This window comes from Ambystoma mexicanum, chromosome 11 (assembly GCF_040938575.1).
Source record: "Ambystoma mexicanum isolate Mex_15411 chromosome 11, UKY_AmexF1_1, whole genome shotgun sequence".
NCBI classification, from domain to species: domain Eukaryota; kingdom Metazoa; phylum Chordata; class Amphibia; order Caudata; family Ambystomatidae; genus Ambystoma; species Ambystoma mexicanum.
Window position 1 is genome coordinate 918060462 of NC_090934.1, and position 19083 is coordinate 918079544.

Consider the following 19083-nt stretch of genomic DNA (forward strand, 5'->3'; position numbering starts at 1 on the left):
TTTGTACAGGAGGGTTGGCTGGAGGTAACAATTAAATCGGCTAGATCATTTGTACTCATGTTTCTTTTCCTTATGAAGTGATCATTGATTCTGCTTTGATTTTCTTTAGTTGTTAGAGTGTATTCCAGTCCTCTTTTCCAACTTTCCTGAATAAGGGGTGGTGGGACGTAGGATTTAGAAGCCGGAAGGCTATCAACATGAACGATGGCTTGGGTGACATGAGTGGGAATCTGGGATGTTCCTGGTGAGGAGGGGGCTGCTGCGTCAGGTGCCGCAGTACCCTCTCCCTCGAGGTATGAGCCTTCCTGGTCTACCATATCTTCAAGGAGGGGTGTGCTCCGGAGTCTCATTATCAACCTCCTCTCTTCTTTTATAAATCAATAAGTGGGAAAAATGAAACCCACCCCAGAAGAAATATCACGCAGGGTACTGTGACTAGAATTGCAATTTTACGAGGTAACATGAAAAGCAGTATAATGTAGATGTACCTTAAGCTCACCTCCGCTTAACAGCCCAGTGCCTTTACCCCTGTCGGGCTTAACGCCGCAAGGGTGGCTGTGTCCGGCTTTTGCAGCTGGGAAGAGTCACGTGGCGCTGCACGTGACCGCCAATAGGCTCCGCCCCATCCTGGGAGCGAGCGCAAGGCTGCAAGGGTCTCCGAGACTCAATACGGGCTTAGCTGGATGCTGGGCTGGCTGCACTTGACACAATGGTCTCGCCGCTTGGTCTTTTGCAGCTGGGAAGAGTCACGTGGCGCTGCTCGTAGTGTGCTCTCGTGCTCTGCCTTTTATCTCTGTGGGGAAGGTAAAGGGCCATCAGGTGTGCGTGGATATTGTCAATTGCCTGACTCGTGTGTTGGGACATGTCAGCTAAACGGCTCTTGTGTTAGTCCGTTGTCTGTTACGGTGTAGGAAAGTGTTTGTGTCGGAAGGAGGGGTTTGGGGGGTGGGGGGAGTAGAGCTTCTAAATATCCTACAGGGTAGGATGGACAAAAGGTGCTACAACGAAGGGGGTACCGCGTCTCAACCTTCGGTGACCCACTTCCACTCCGCAAAGACCCCTCATCCAGCTGATCCTCTCCGACTGGTCCACCCCTAGGAAATGGATCCAATAACGATGGCCGTGTCCTGGCCACCTGGATGACAGACCTCCGGGGACTAGCGGGTGAGACACCTTCAGGTATCTCACACCACCTATACACTATCAAACGGATACTTCCCTTTTTCACCTTCCCACAGAGGACACTAACCGTCATTTCTGTCATCATGTCAAGAATAGCGTATGCCAACAGCATCTATCTCAGAATGCTAGACTATCTTATCAAAAAAATACAATGAATACAAAATGCAGCAGCAAGACTACTCCTCAGACTCACTAAGAGAGAACACATCACACCAGCACTGAAAACCCTACATTGGCTACCAGCCAAAAAACACAATTTTCTTCAAAACGCTCTACATAACACAGAGCAAATCACGGCCAAGGAGCAAATTCCTAAAGGAAAAAATGTCCATTTACAAACCGAACAATAAGGTCCAGCGATGGCATTCGCCTCGAACCTAGACAATACTCAAAGCGGAAATTTGGGGGATGGGGGGAGAAATCAGCGTTCTCCTGCATAGCAGCGAGACTTTGGAACTCGCTCCCAAAGGAAATACGTACAAGAGAAGATCACCTAAAGTTCCAAAACATGTCTCTTTAACTCACTGAGCTAAATAGGAAACATAATTGAAGGGAAACTGCCAGCACATCACAATACAAACATCAAAAACAACTGAAACCTGATGAACTGAAACAGGGCCACTGAAAGAAAGCATTGTACCGCAGAATAATATTAACTCATTGGATAAACATAACCTTGCACAAAAGGACTCGGACGACTCCCCACTAACCCTAAAAACTCTCTAATTCCCAGCATAGACATCCTCAAACACTAAACACATTACATTCATACCTCTGCCGCAGAGAACAAAACCTAAAACCACCACAAACTACACACACTCCACCACACCCAACAGAAAACTAAACCAATCGCACACAAATCACACCGTAGACACTCATGCATCAAACACCACACAACATCTACCAACTAAAAACAAACAAGCACACAGTGACCATTTTTCCCAAAATGAGGCTACCAACAGAATATCAAAGCTCCCTTGCGCTTTTCCCTCTTAACGCCACTAACCCCTCTGAACCCTCCTTCCTTTTCAGATCTGCCAGTGTCTGGAGACCATGAAAATGGCAGTATGCACGGTATAAATTAAAATAACACAACATATTAACTTTTTGTGTTTTAGAAAGTAAATAAAGATGAATTGGGGCACATCTAAATATAATGGCTAATGAGCAAAAAGGTAAAGTGTGCATCTCATGTGGAAGTTAGATCTGCAATGTGTGGTGTACTCGCTCCTAGTTTCTCCAGCGGTAGCTCCTGCCTACTGCGTGATGCCTTACAGTCAAGAACTGGTTTTAGCTCCAGCTAATCGAATAATCAATTCTAAATTTCGAACCCTGGTTTGGTTACTAAACAAATGTGAAGTTTCAGCATACATTTACAGTTCTGTGATATAATACAAAGGTTTACCTTATGAGTTAAAATCAGCTCTTGATTTTTACTTCACAACTGCGGCAGGTTTATTAGGTATTCATTCCTGTTAACCACAGTGAGTCTCAACACTGGATATTAGACATCAGCCAAAATGAATGGACAAATAGAAACTTTGCAAATGCAACTATTAGATTGAGTTGCACTCCACAGTCTTTGGTGTACAAGGTATATTTATTGGCAGTTGGACAACAAAGACACAAGGTAGAAACAGGAGGGCAGGGACGATACACACAGAAAATTATAGATATTTTACATTTATGGATAATTAAAATTGTTCTGATAGAAGGTCACATAATCTCCGGGATACATTTTCTTTACTTGTCCGGAGTGTAAGTCGGTACATCTGAAAGAAAACAGCAACAATTTAGCATGAAGGACTCTAGAGAAAAACTCTAATTAAATTTCACAAGCTGAACAAGGAGATCCACATTTCTACAGGAACAAACTGGCTATAATTGGCAAAATCCACCAACTGGTTTCAGGTAATCTTGTGATCTTTCACATGTCTTTAGATCTCTGTCAATATCTTTCCCAACTGAGAGGGAAGAGATGCAATTGATAAGGTTCATGTCCATTCTTCGATTTATAGCACTAGCACCAGTACTGCTACTTAGATAGAGACCTTCATTTATAACAAAGTGTACTACCATCTTCTAAGAAAACCAGCTAGCAGTGAAGGGAGTTGGATGCCAGGATGCTCATCTAAAGATATGGATTAAATTCAGCCACAGCCCAATAAGGAATAAGTTACTTCCCTGAAACTCCTGTTCTCCGGCATTGGCATCTTTCATAGATTCACATGCTGTTTGAATAGTCCCCATCGCCAGGTTCTGAACCTTCTGTAACATTAAAGCAATTTACATTTAAATGTTAAAACCTGTCACTTTAGTGCTCTATCAGAGTCCTTTTGGGTCATATTGCCCCACAGCAAATAGATAGGTCTTCCTTAGCTCCACCCATGGAGGTCATGATTAGATTTGGCATGTGCAAGTGAACACAGCAATATGAGCCAAAAAGAGCCGTACGCAGAGTAGGCGGGAAGGTGGCATGTGAATCGATGAAAGATACCAATGCTGGAGAACAGGAGTAAACAGGTAAGTAACCCATTCCTTCTCCGGCATGGGATCCTTCACTTATTCACATGCTGTCTGAATAGGGTCAAAAGCAGTACACACAACACCACAAGGGTGGAGGTAATGCTCATCTGAAGGAAAAACACACCTTATAAAAACACTCACTTCACCCAAACAGGTTGCACAGCACTGCTTGACCGACCCTAGACTCCTACGTTGAATCCCTGTCCATACAGTAGGACCTCGTGAAGGTATGCAAAGGTATGCACTGATCTCCAAGTGGCAGCCTTCCAAATACCGACTGGGGAGCATTGGAGAGAAATGCCATTGTAGGAGCAAGAGCCTGTGTAGACTGAGCTCTAGGTCTGCCAGAAAGAGGCCTGTTAGCCAGTTAATGACCGTACGCTATGCAGGCAGATACCCACAGTGGAATGGGGTACTTTGTAGAGTTGCCCTTGCTGGAAGGACCAAAAGTCACAAATAGCTAAAACGACTTGGGGAAATGTGGTGCGAGACACGTGGACTTTCAGGGCTGGCACTACATCCAAGGAGTGCAAGGAACGTTCTGCCGGAAAGGAAGACAAACCAAGAAAAGACAGGCAACAGCACAGGTTTGTTAAGGTGGATCCTAGACCGAACCTTGGTCATGAAATTTGGATTAGTGCGACAAGCAACCTTGGATTTGAGAAAAACCAAATAGGGAAGCTTGCTTGGATTTCCCCCACAGATTTAGCTGAAGTGATGGCAACCAAAGGGCAGTTTTCCAAGATAAAAACTTCAGAGGGACCTGTTCATATGCTCGAAAGGGGGAGCAATAAGTTTGGAGAGAACCAAGTTCAATTCCCAAGCTGGAGCAGAGGCACATACATGAGGGAAGGAGCTGAGCAGTGCCTTGAGGTATGCCTTAATGAGTCAGTGAGATCATAGAGAAGGTGTCCCGGGGAAACAAGTAAACTTGGAATGGCAGCAAGGTGCACCTTGGTGGAGGAATGAGCCAGACCGGCCCGCCCCAAAGACAAAAGGTAAGGCAAACTGTCTTGACCATGTACGCAGAAGAGGTGGCGTGCCAGGCCGGTACACCAAATGTAGAAATGCTTCCACCTGCTGTTGTAGCAGGAAACTGTGGCGAATGCATGGGCCCTGACAAGAACATCTTGACAGTCTGGAGGCATAGGGATACGTCCAAATTCTAAGAATGCAGGAGTTAGGCCATCAGATTGAGGGAGGCCAGATTGTGATGCAGCACCTACAAGCCGTCCCTGGACAGAAGGTTGATTGGGTGAGTAGAAGAGAGACCGAGAAGGTCTGAGAACCAGAATTGTCTTGGACAAGCTGGGGATAACAAGATCAGTCTGCACTGATGCCGTCTGAAAACCGAGAGTACTCTATGGATGAGAAGAATTGGGGGAAAGCATGAAGAAACATCCCGTCCCAAGGGAACATGAAGGCATCCCCCAAGCTCCCTGTAGGGCGGCTCTGCCGGCAAAGGCCACACACTACCTGTACACGACAGTAGCAAAGAGGTCGAAGTCAGGAGTTCCCCACCTGAGGAAGATGTGGTGAACTTGGCTCTGTAGAGGTTCCTTCTTGTGGCAGGATCTCAGTTCTTTGCTGAGGGAATCCGCCACCACGTTGTGCATCCCCGGTAGGTGAAATGGGATGAGAAGCATCGTGTGGCACTCCATGCTTGCGAATGTAAAACATGGTTATCGTGTTGTCAGTGAACACCTGAACCACTCGGACCTGAAACTATGGATGAAAGGATATGAGGTCCTAGAAAACAGCACACAAATTCAGGACATTGATGAAGCCCCTTCTGTTCCGGTGACCAGAGACCTCTGCCATGGAAATATCCAGTGTGTACACACCAGCCCTTTAGGGACGTGTCTGTAGCGACTATGACCGGATGGCCCTGTAGTCGAAAGGATGCTCCCTGAGTGAGATTGAAGCGAAGCATCCACCATTGTAGAGCAGCACACAAGGCTGCAGTGCAGGGTCAGAGGAATGCAGAATAATATCATCCCAAACAGGGATTCTAGGATGTTGCAGCTGTTTCCTGTGAAAGCAGGATGGCCTTCCCCGTCGTCTGATGAGGCAGCAACGCAAGACATCGTGTCCAGAAGAGATCCCAAGAACAGAGCGCGGTGAGAATGAGTCGAGCAGAACTTGGCAAAATTGAAAAAGAATCCCAGCGATGACAAGCAAAGGATCATGGCCTCTGTATGATGAAGAGCCAGGGGGAGAGACTCGCCCCTGACCAGCCAGATTTCGAGTACGGGTAAACCTGGATCCTTGATTGACTGAGGTGAGCCAGAGCCGGGGCAAAGCATTTATTTTGTAAACAACCTTAGTGCAGATTTTTGGCCGCAGGGCAAAGCCTTGAACAGGAAGTTTTGTCCTGGGACATTGAATCTTAGGAGCTGCCTGCAGCATTGTTGAAGTGGGATATGAAAATATACATCTCCCAGGTCCAGTAATGACAGGAAATCTCCTTCCTGTATTTGACTTAGGATGTACTGGAGTGTAGCCATACAGAGGGTTTGAGACCAAAGTAATTTATTTATTTTTTTACTTGTAAGGTGCTTATACAGGAAGAAAATACTGTTTCAAAGCAAATTGGTTGAGGAGGTGCAGGTCGAGTACGAGTCTCCAGCTGCTGGATTTCTTCTTGACAAGAAAGTATCTAAATTAGACACATTGGCCTTGCTGGTGAACCAGGAACACATTCAACAGCTGATTTAGAAAGGAGGGAATGGACCTCAGATAGGAGTAACAGTAGGTGGTTTTCAACCTTTGACAAGGGAGGGACGGAGGGTGGGTGCCCAATGTATTACAATTTATGCCTGTCCTGGATAAAAGACAACACCCCATTTTTGTCTCTGGTGTTGGAGCACCAAAGCTCAACAAAACTGGAGAGTCGCCGTCCTACTGGGGTGTGAAAGTGGAGAGCAGGGGTCCAAGCCTTGTCTGGGCTGCTGGAGGATTGGCTCTTGGTGTGAGAGGAACCACGGCAGAGTTGAGCCCCCGCGGTAGGCCTGGGACTTCTGAGGCCGTGCATGTGTTGGAATGGTATGACAAAGATATGAGGGTCTACAGTCATGGCGCGTCTCGTCTGGGAAAAGCATGCCTTGGGGGAGCGAAAGGGCTGGCGCCATTGCTGGAGCGAACCAAGGGAAGAAGCCATATCAGTATCAGCCTTGATGGACCAAAGCATCTCATCAACCTTTTTGGTGAAAAAATCCTCTGTTGAAAGGCATATGCACTACCTTAGACTGAATCTCTGGGTGGAAATGAGTGGCCTTGAGGCATCCGTGGCAACGTAGGACCTCCATTACCATGTGTCTGAAGCCTGTGCCCGCAATATTAGCAACCACAGATATAGTAGCCTTACCACACAAAAGAGTGCAGAAGCCTTTTCCTTTTAATCATCACACAGATAGTCCAGAACAGGGCCCATCTTGTATCATAACTACCGGTCATTTCATGACATTGGCTGCCTTGATGGTGGTTGCGGCAGTGGAAATTGTACGCTTCCTAAAGTAATCAAGTTGCCTTCCCTCCTTGTAGGGTGAAGATGGTGCACAGAGAAGATGGATTAACAGAGTGTTTTCGGGCTGCAGCAAACAACTGAATCTGGGCTGCGTATGCCAACTCTTAGGGGTGGAATCAGGTGCCTTATACTTTTTTCCCCAATATGTGCCTCTTCGGAGGGTCAGTGAAAGGGTTCATGGTCAAAAGATCATCTGTGAGGACAGGTATGGCAACCAAATATTTCATAGTGGGTTCCATCCACTAACATAGGAAAACCTTCCCTTTTCTGCTTACCAGTATCAAATCAAACAATTTTGCAGCCCTAGACGTGATGACGTGGAAGGAAACATCCTCATCAGGGGAAGAATCTCTGAGCGGAGGATCCTCAGGCTCACCATCCCATGGTATCAAATATATCAGAATCATCAGTAGTAGTCATGTGCGTAGAATAGAAAGGGCAGAATGGAAATCCAGTCGAAGGCAGGTGAGCAGGCAATGGGCCTGCTGGAAGATTCTGACCAGGAGGACGAGACGGAGTAGGCAGTCTATATTGTAATTCAGAGACCAGAGTCCACAGCGTAGACCAAATGTCCAGGGGTGGTCACAAGGCTCTGTGTGACTGGGAGACTGCTTTAGAGGTTGCCATGAGGGTGCAGTGGGTGCACGTGGAAACTGCATGACAGATGGAAAGTGAGCCGGGAGAGATGGCATAACCTCCATGTATTTGCCATCGGAAAACACACCTTCAAGAGCTTCAAAGTCTGTATCAATGACATGTTATAATATGTCCTCATAGGGGACCATATAAGGACCTAGGTCCAACCAGGAGGTACATATGGCGCCAATATAAAAAGTAGGTGTGCACAGGTTTGCCTCGGTGGAACTGAAAGTGCAGTTGCGGAGTCTCAGGCCTGAGAAGCCCTCTTGGAGTCGCAGACAAGAAGGCATGCACCTTGGTCATGTAAAAGGTGGTTGTCGTGGCAGATTCCAGCTGCTGCAGCATCAACAGTGTCGCTGTTCACAAGGCCATGGACGGAGTAGTCGACAGAATGGATGACTTTACCTGCTTATGGGGCCATTTACGAGGCAGTCGATGAGTGTCCTTGACGGGGCAGCAGTAGCCGTCGATGAGTGCTTCTTAGCAGAAGATTAATGTGGGCCAGCAGTTGACGTGGATGGGTCTTTCGTAGATGACAAAAACTTAGTAGACAAGGCTGCCACTGCTGCCATCATAGACTATGTCATCGACACAGTTGTGGCAGCCCGATCATGGGCGTTATATGCCCCTTTTGAATTCTCTTCCCTGGGAAGAATCTTTGTGAAACCTCAACCTCTTTGAAGAGGGAAAACACTCAAGGGTGCTGCTCTGTCAGAGGGAAGCATGACTTAGGAAAGAGGTTGAATCAGCGGCTCCAGCATGTTAGCACAGTAGATACAAATTACTGCTTCTCTAAAAAGATTCTCAAGAAAGCAAAAAGGCTGTGTGAAAAAAATCTACATATGCTTTTCCACCATCACAAAATTATGAAAAGGGGACCTCCATGAAAGAATGTTACTTACCTACACGTTTAGTTCTACATGACTGATATCTTTTATAGTCTCATATATGAATATTTTCAATTTAAATAAGCTCTACGTTGTTTGATGGACTGTTTCGATACCTTTTTTTTTTAGTTGACTACATCGACCTGAAATCAACCATTTTTGTTATGTTAACAAAGGGCTGCTTCCCCCATTCTCCCCTTCATTCCCCATGACCCTCCCCTACATACATTTTCATAGACATGCATATCGAATGGACAAAACCGAGTCGACCAAGAAAAACATCAAAAGATAGTCTCTCAAACAACAGTATACAAAAACAACATTTTACCCTATGTAAAACTGTTTTTTATGAAATTAGGTCTCCCCTACATTTAGAGCCTATGACTGATGCGCAGACAAACCTAGTAAGTCAGTGCTGACGGCTATCCCCACTACTGGAGGCTTTATAAAGGTGCTTTCAATGATCTATATGACAAGTCAAAGTTTTTAAAAATTCGTGGATACAGGATGCAAACATTGTAACGTATATACATTTTTCTAGAGCTATGTGCAATTGTGTCAATGTATACTTTGATATGTACATCCTACACAAAGTAAAAATATAATCATACATAATAGACTCCCTGTCTCCTTTTTGTCCACAAACCGCTAAAGTCATTTGGGCCCTCAAAGTGTTAGTGACAAACTTAAATGAGTTGTATTTCACTCCCTGGTCAGTTTTATTATTCTTCACAATTAAAAGCATAAACACACAAAAAAATGCATCACAATTGACAATGCAGTCCTGATTCATTTTCATTTTATAAACCATGTCGTACTAACTGCAGGATTATTTCAGAGAAGACTGCCTGCCGAACAACACAGGGAACTACAAAAAGGAGACTCTGCTGCAGGCTGAGATCGAATGTGCATGCCATCAATGAGCACACTCGGAGAGGGGTACCTGGTCCTGCCTTGTAAGTAAAGCCACCCGTAGAGAAGTACTTAGAGGCTGCTGTCTGGATGCAACTTGTTAGGGTGATTCTGGCACAACCCGGTGGTAAGGGCTGTATAATTTTCTAAACTAGTGATAAAACAATATCACCCAAAAGGAAACACCAGAGTCCTCAATGTTTTGCGTTGCAGATCAGGGAGACTTAACTTCAGGAGTGGGGGATGGCTAGTAGGGAGGTACAATTATTTCCAATAGTAACCACTAAAGAATACACCACACTGGTATACTGAAAAATTATAGGGCAGTGATAGCCGCCCTAAAGTTAAGGTGAGTCGTAAGCACACAGGAACCCCTCACAATTCTACTGTTAATAACTTTTGATTTGAGTAACTGATGTGGCTGGAATTCTGAAAGTGATTAAAAGTCTGCTGGACCCCCGAGACTGCAAAGTTTAATATTCGTTAAAAAATCAAAAAGTTACTATGTGTCCAAAAAGTCTTTTTTTCCAAAGGTGCAGCAAACTTCCCATTCATTTTCTCATAGAAAAAAAAAGTTAAATTTTTGCCAACACAGCCCAAACTGCTGGACGGATTCGGTTAAAGTCCGAAATAACTTGGGTACGAAGTGTTGACTCGCACGCCATGCATGGTTTGAGTTTTTTTCCGTGTTGTGGTTATTTTAAAATTTGACGGAGAAGCGGGTGCCCCCTACTCCAAAAATTATAGTTATATCTCCCATGGTGCATTGCAGGGTCATGGTTTTCAGAAATGAAACGACCGTCATCTTGTTTTTCGCTTGATGCGAGAGATATGTGAGGATTTAGCTGAGCTAATAAGAAAAATGATACAGTAAAAAGCTATTTTCAGGTAAAAAAAAACATACAAATGCCATCAGGGTAGAGGTTTGGGGTGGGGGAATGGCTAGAAAGCACCAAGTGAAATTTGGGAGTTGGAGGGAGTGCAGGGACTGAGTTTGTGACACAAATCTTTCTGTAGCCCCCGCTATATCCACGAATAGCCAACATCTGAAAGCAAACAGCGTCACAGAGGCAGCGTGTGCTCTGGGGTGAAAGGGAGAAGGCAGGGGAGGTGAGGAGGCCATCTGGGGAGTGGGGGGAGCTGGCACAGATGAGGGGGGCACATGGTGATGGCTTGCTGGGGTAGGGAAGCATTGTGTTTCCGGCTGTTTTGCCGATATTCCTGGCTATATCCGAGGTTACAAAGGACTACAGATAGCCGCGGGTAAGTGTAGTTCAGTACTCGCGGTTTACATGTTATATATTTCCAAAAAAAAATAAAAACATAAGTTTATAACTATATTGATGTCGGGGGTGAAAAATCACTGGCCATGGCCAGTGACTCAATTGCCATCCAAGTCCCCCATTCATGCAGTAACCAGGACAGACTCTGCTTAGCTTTAAAGTGAGGAAGGGGCCAGCCTCCTTAGGCCCTGTTGCCAGATAAATGAGCCAAACTTACAAGACCACTTAGAGGAATGGAGAAGCTCTTTTCTTGCTTTGAAGCCAAGCAGGGCCAGCCCCACTTTGAAGCTATGCAGTGTCAGTCCCAGTTACTGCATGGATGGGCAACCGAATGGGAATCTGAATTATTTACTTTTTTTAAACCATGCAACTATCAGTCCTTGAAGGTTTTGCACTTAGACAATTTTTCACCTTTTGTCGAATTGCATTCTGGTATTCGCAGACTCCCAGTCAATAATAAAAAAAAACACAGGTATTTTTACAGCAACAGTGGGTTTCCATCCCTGCAGTAAATAGGACGAACCCTGCTTAGCTTCAAAGTGAGGAAGGGGGTCAGCGCACCAAGGCCATGTTGCCCAATATATGGGCCCCCCTTAGAAGAACACTTAGAGAAACATGGCCTAAGGGGGCTGCATCCTTCCTCGCTTTGAAACTAAGCAGGGTCGAAACCGGTTAATGCATGGATGGCAGACAGTCCACGGTCCTGAATGCTGTGTGTTTTCTTTGTTTTAAATATCTCCTAACACACGGCATCCGCATTTTTATAAAACAGAAAAGGTTTAATAAAAACATTTAAAAATCACATTTATGCTGAACACTTCTATCAGAGAACCCTAGTCTTAAGGAGTTTGAAACGCAGCACTTAACCATTATGCTACAATGATGTTTTTGTTTGGATTTTCACAAGTTTCATACCTAGCCTTTTATCATTGAACATATTAAATTATAGGCGAAGTATGAAATGTATGCCCCATGAAACACCAAGCCATTGTGGCCTACTGGTTAAATGCTCGGCCTCAAACTCTTGCAGACCTGGGTTCAAGGCTGTATGTTTTTTTATTAAACTAATTTAATTTAAAGAAAAGCAAGGCAAGAGGGAGGTGGCAAGGTTTATTGCAGTGCAGTCCTGTGATCTTACTTAGCATGAGGACATTTAGATGTGGCTGCAATGTCAGCCACGTCCAAACATCCCTAGTGCCAAAATAACTGCGGCTGAATGGCCTTCTCGCCGAAAAAGGTGCTACAGCGGCATGCCCGTGCCAAATCGGCCCGTGCCTAAATGATGGCGCCGAAAAAGGGTGTACCGCTTGGAGAAGGCTGCTTAACCAAAGTGTGTGCTCCTTGGCAAGTAATTTAATCTCACAGCACATTGCCTAAAAACATTGGGACTTCTCAACCTTCTCATAACACACCACATCCGCATTAATATTATTTCTTAACCGTGAAACTGTCAGTCCTCGAAAGTTTTGCACTGCGAGACAGTTTTTGTTGTCTTTTGCATTCTGGTATTTGTAGTCTCACAGTCAAGATGGGGGGGGAACAATGCCACAAGTGTACACTTTTTGCCTAACATATCTTTATAAGGATTTATATCTTTGAGTGACACTATGGTATGTGCACTAAACAAGTGAGCTTTATAAAGTAGAGTATTGTTGAAAGCTACACATGGGATTGAGGAGGGGAAATTATGACACGGCAAGTAAGTCATGATTATCTACCCACAATGTGGCAAGAGAGTTTGCAATCCTTGACACTGGTGCAGTTATTTTACCCCGATTCTGGCTGCTTTTCAGGGTACGAGTAAAGGACACATGTGGGTGAAGAGCATAACTTTTTTTTTACAGAGGGAGGACGCAACCCCTTGATTTTTTTTTAGGTTGGCAAGCTTGCTCAAGTATTTGGCTACCCGTATTTTAATCAGGTTGTCATGTTCCCAATGCAGACGCTTACTCACAAGACCACAAGCACTTGTTTCGTATTGGGATTTTGTTTTCCTGGGAATATTTCATGATAGATTGCTGGGTTTTTACGGTGAGCATGTTTTATACTTTGCCAACATATTTTTTGGAACATTTTCTCTCTCAGGTTATTTTTCTGGTGTTCATTACTTTTTTTTTTTTAAAAGTCCAATGCTATTTTGTCTTGAGCACTTTCGTCTAAGGAGTAGGTCTGCATTATTGTTAATTATGTATGGAATAACAAAACCCATGAAATTCAAGGAAAAAACTTTAGTTGCAGGGATGTGAAGGTGAGCAATACATTGTAATAAAACCTTTGAAATTCAAGGAAAAAACTTGTTAAGGTGAGAACGTAATGCAACAAAATCCCTGACATTCAGCTAAAGCCACCTTAACTTCGCGCCCCTGTTGCGCAGCCTATGACCACAATGACGACATCACAGATCACATCACTGATGACACCACTAATTACATGTTGTATGAGAACACCGATGACATTAAAAATCACATCACGGATGCCATCACTGGTGACAACACTAATTACATCACCATGGCCAAATATATTTTTACACATGAATGGGTGCTAGTCATGGCCGTCAGTTATGGACAGTGGTGACAACATTCACCCATGTGCACTGAATATTTTAAAACACAAACAGTCTGTCAACCATAGATGTTGGCTTTTACCAGTGGTTCAGCTTTCAGCCATGTTCACTGTATATTATATACACTGGTCAGGCATTAGCCAATGACATTAGCACAATACAGGCAAGTGGCCACTATCTTTGGCTGTGCTCACTACGTATTCCAACATACACATGGGCCACTATCATGGCCTTTGACCTTGAGCGGTTTGTACATCTTTTGGCCATTTCCAATGTATATTTTACAATAATAAAATGCAATAAGGGATGGCCTTTGGCCGTGCCCACTGTGTATTATACAATACTAACCAGCCACTAGCTATGGCCTTCAGCCGTGCCCGATGTATATTATATACACTAACCAGCCACTAGCCATGGTCTTCAACACAATACACAACACAATACTAGCCAGTGGCCACAGTTCTGAGCTATGCAGATGGTATACTCTAACATATTAATAGGAGCTAGCTATGGTCTTTAGCCATGGCCACTGATTACAGCTTTGAATGTTGCCCCCCACTGTATGTTTGAAAACATTGATTGGCTTCTAGGCATGGCTTTAACTATGCACATTGGTATTTGTGAACAGTAACCAACCACTAGCTATGGTCTTTGGTACTGGCCAGTGACCCCAGCCTTTGCTATGGCGAAGTCCACAGCCTGTAATTAATATTGTCACCTTTGATGGCATCAGTGATGTGATTTGTAAGGTCATCAGTGTTCACATACAACATGCAATTAGTGATGTGATCATTGTGGTCATAGTCTGCGCAACAGGGGACGCCAAGTTAAGGTGGCTTTAGCTGAATTTCAGGGGTTTTGTTGCATTAAGTTCTCACCTTAACATACCTGCAACTAAAGTTTTGTCGTTGAATATACACTATTTATAAGACCACATAAAATATTCATGAAAGGAAACATAAGTACCCAGGTTTAACATAGCAGAGCATAATGTACATTTAAAAAACAGTACATGGCCTGGTAAGGCCTAATTATCTCCTTTACTAAAATGCAAGCACCCTATCTGGTGGTACAGATTATACATTATAGGTTTTCGAGAGAACAGTTAAGAAAAGATCCATTGACAACATTACTGACAGTGATAATTAGCAGTCAAAATTCAAGGGTACCACACAGAACCTAGTGGTTTCCTGCTACAAGCTAAACAAAAATATAATGCATATGAATACAGATGAAATGAACACGGGGGAACACAATGTCCAAACCAACCTGCAGGGCTACCAAAGATCAGAACATATTTTAGTAAGGTAGTCATTGGGCCCAGAAGGGCATATTACACATCAAATAGGGAAACATTGGAACCACAGTGAAACAATGTGTATACTTAGACTAGAGTCTAATTCACAAATATATAGTAAATCAGTGAGCCTCCCTAAAAATCCAGGGATTGGTAAAGGCATGCAGGGACCCAACAGAAATGCTGCAATCCAGATCAGTATTATGTAGTGTCACTTTTAGGAGTTTTAAAGTTAAAGAAAGCAGCTTCAGAAAACAGGTCAGACTGTAGGCTGATCTGCTGTCATGATGTAAAACCAGGTAAGTTCCAGGTCCTTCCAACAGGTACCAAGAAGGAAACAGTTGGTCTCCAGAGGACACAGACGGAGACACAGAAGAGATCCAGTGGAGGGTTTCAGAACTAGCAGTCCTAGGAACAGCAAAGCAGAACAGGATTCAGTCTCTAATGTTAAACAATGTGGTTGAACAGGATTTGCACAACCAGACTTCCACGGAAAAGCCTGCTGCAGAGTATCTTTAATAACACAACAGCCCAGGGTCAAGAGTAAGTTCTTACAGTGTTTTATCCGCATAAAACTGTTAAAAGGAAAGAAAAACCCAATATATAAAGGCTTCTTTTACAAGGCGAGATGAAGAATCCAGTCGTAGAGGGATTTAAACCCGGGACCAACGATGATCCTGATGTTGTGCATTTTGTAAGGCGCTTATAAAAAGTAAATTGTGTTTCAAAGCGCACACAGGGCAACAGGGAGGTAACATGGGATTGAAAATAAAAAAACAATGAAAGATGAAGGCGGACCTACTAGGCCTTGTGAGAATTCTGAACGTACAAGTGCAGAGAGTGAGCAAAGGGTTGAGGGGATAAGTGCAGGGTGTACCAGGAGGGAAGTGCTGCAGAGAGAGAAGCTGTAAGTGCTTAGGTGAGTGGTTAGCTGCCTATAGATAAACAAGTGCAAGCCAGTGGTGGTATAAACCAGTGGGGGCCAAGGCAAGCGCTGGGAGCGTACAGGGGCTGGAGGCGATTGGGTATGGGAGGTCAGGGCACCAGCGGACACATAAGGGACCTGGTTACCAATCTCAGCAACTGTGGAGAGTGATGAACGGAAGGAGCAGCAGTGAAACCAACCATCTAGCAGCAGAATCAGCAACGGATGGCTTCAAGAGGACAGCAGACCCCAGTGTCTCAGCAGGCAAATGTGGATGACACCAGCAAAAATGGCCCCAGCAACAGGACAACAGTGGTGGCAACCAAGATAAACAAGCATATTTAGCTGGGTGCTTTGAGACCCAAATCCCTTCCAATGGCAAGGCAGAAGACGCCAGTGGTAAACGGCATTAAAAAACCTGGAAAACAGTGCCAGGATGGAATGTCTGACCCAAGCAGATGAGGACCAGCAGCAGGACGATGAAGACGTGAGAATGGCACCAAGCACTAGAAAATGCAAAAAGCAACACAGGCAAGAGACACCAGTCCTACCAATATAACCAGACTGGGTTTCAAAATAGGCTAAAACTGTTTTTTGGTGCCAGAATTCTTCAGCAGATAAGTTGACCTGCTCCAAAAATCCAGCAGACCAGAGCGTAGTAACAAGGGTGTCCCCTATATGTCCCTCCATTCACATGGGCTCGCTTCTGCAAGGCCATCAATTCCATTAGAGGATTTTACACAAAAGGTTTAAGTGGCAGCTATAGCTATTAGGTTGGCCCCATAAATTGTCAAACGCTCATGGTCATCCACACAGGAATGAACAAGTTACTTACCTGTAACTATTGTTCTCCAGCATGGGCCTGGCATGGATTCACATGCTCATGAATATTCCCTGTTGTCAGGCCGAGAATCCTCGGTAAAAGAAAAAACTGTTTCACTTTCACTTACAAACTGTATTTCTCCTCTAGACCAACCACTGTATTGTCCCCAGTCATTGACTGCCGTCTCCCTAAGCACCTCCTTGAACGTACAGTAAAAATCTGAAGCTGGCTGTCAAAGTGTTGGCAGTCCTGAGTTTTGCCCTGTGAGCTTTTCTAAGTTTTCATGCTTTTTCGAGAAAAAGTCCTGTTTTTGTCAAACAGAGCCCGTGTGCTCTTTCTCTCCATCGGCCGACAAGCAGGGATCCGTTTGTCGGTGAATTTCAACACCCCACAAGGCAAGGATTGTTGAGCTTTCATCTAAGTTTCCAGAAGGCCATTGGGCAGACTCTGCACTCCAGATCATGTCGGAAGAGAAGGAGGTAAGCTCCCTTTTCAAGCTCTGCTCCAGCTGCGGACTGCTGAGCGTGTTTGGGGGGAATAAACACCTTCAATGCCTCTACTGCCTCCATCCGGACCACAGAGAAGGAGACTGCGAGATTTGCCTCAGGTTCACCAAGAGAGCCATGAAGGATCGTCACAGTAGACTGGCGGCGTGGCTCAGCGCCAAAGCCTCTGCCCCGTGGCCCAAGCAGGGACATGCCTCACCCAGGACTGGCCTATCCGAGGAGCAGGCTTTTAAGTCCTTTGATGCGCCCCATCCAGGGGGCCCAAGACAAGGCCAAGCACTGCAAGTCCGTTTACGTCGGGGATGCCGCGTAAGCGGGTCCCCGCGATGGGCAGGGCACGATCTAACTCACCATCCGCCTCCACCCATAGGTCCAGCTCCTCCTCAAAGAGGAAATAGGCCAACCCGCCTAATCTGCGGGAGAAGCCTAAGGTGAACAAGATGGCTGCCAACCTGCCAAAGGCGGCCCAAGCAGCGCATGACAAATCATCGTTGATGATCGAGATGGTGGCGGCCGCTCTTTCGAAGGCCAAAGGGGCTGATATCATCCGCCACCACAGCCGCAATTGGCGGCTTCTTCCACGTTGGAGACTGCAACCTGGACAAAAGGGTTTTTAGTCCTTTCTTTGTTTCTGGTCCGGGCCCATTGGCCGGACGCAGGGCTGCCGGGTGTTATCTTCTCCCTCAACCCGGAAGTCGCTGCGTTCCAACCCCTCGCTGATTTCGCTCCAGCGCTACTGGTTCCTTCGCTCTGCTTGGGCCCCTCTTGATCCCTCTGCTTTGCCTCGGCTTACGAAGTGGATCTTGGTGCCTGCTAGTGTCGCTCTCCCAGCGATACTATTTTCCTGTCTTTTCTCCCTCCTCTGCCGCTTCTTTCGCGGTACCCTTTCTCCCTCCGCTTCCCTCGCTGTCGCTGCCTCTGCGGCGTGCGTTTTTTCTCCCTTCTTCTCCCTGGCCGCTCTCTCCCTCTGCGGCGATAAGGTTCTCCTGCATTCTTTTCCCGGTGCCTTCCTCCTTTTCTGGGAACTGTTTGCTTCCTTTCTCTGGGCCGTGTTCCTCGGTCCACTCAGTACCTACTGGCTGCCTTTTCACAGTTGCCTGCTCCTACTTCATTAGGACTGTCCCGCCTTCCTACGGAGTACTTCACGACCCTTCAGCTACCGGTCTCATCTTCGTTGGAATTTCTCTGTACTCCACCGCACCTGCATTTTGGACTGTGTCTTCTCCAGCCTTGCCTGCGTGGATCTTCCAGACTGCAACAGTCACTCTGCATCCTCAAGGGTTTTTTTCTCCGTGTGGGTTTTTCCCTTTTTTCGGCTTGGTTCCGGAAAAGGAGTCCCAGAACTGCTGTCCATTCAGCGATCACTGTGGCTTCTTTCCGTGACAGGCAAGTGCCCCTAAAAAAGGAAAGAGACTACCTGAGTCGGCGGAACCTACAAGACACGGACAACTCGGGAAGTTCAGGTGAGGAGAGTGTGGAGGTACAGGGGAGAGACGTGGTTCGACAGCACGAACAGTCACAGCTGACCCTGTGAAGATAGCCCTGACTGCACCCAGAGTCTAACTACCCCTGAGGCGGGAAGCATGGGCCATGGTGGTATACAGGACACCGGAAAAGAGGATGCCATCACTACACCCGAATCTGACCCCTAAGAATGCAAAAAGGGTGGCGGGCGAGGAGACCTCAGGGAAGGCCGTTCTACAAGGCCCAGATGTTTCTTCTTCAGACAAGGAAGACCAGGCGTCCACTCACACGATCCTTGAGGATGTGGGGGACGACTGCGGAAACAGCGGCAGCGACGACGGCATAAATGCAAAGGACGACGCAGGGCCTAGTAGGCCTACCTCTCCAACTCGGCCGAGAGATGCATCACTGGACATCCTTTCAAACCTGCAGATGTTGGTGTCGGAAATTCAAAAAATGATGCCTCTGACCCCGGCTCCGGTCCGGGTAGTCACGGATGAGCCTACGGTGAAAAAGTGGAAGCACCACCCAACTCTGCTGCATCAACTTC

The 19083-nt window shown here is 45.7% G+C and overlaps 1 protein-coding gene across 2 annotated transcripts in view; it reads right to left on the reverse strand.

Annotated features, from left to right (window-relative positions):
* Positions 1-2763: 2763 nt before the first annotated feature.
* The window catches only part of AP2A2 (adaptor related protein complex 2 subunit alpha 2), a 1261084-nt gene continuing 1244764 nt past the window's right edge, over positions 2764-19083 (reverse strand). For both annotated transcript variants that reach the window (XM_069624009.1, XM_069624008.1), the window contains one exon: positions 2764-2954. In XM_069624009.1, coding sequence (XP_069480110.1) covers positions 2877-2954 — 78 coding nt within the window. In that variant the 3' untranslated portion in view covers positions 2764-2876. The remainder of the gene's footprint in view (positions 2955-19083) is intronic.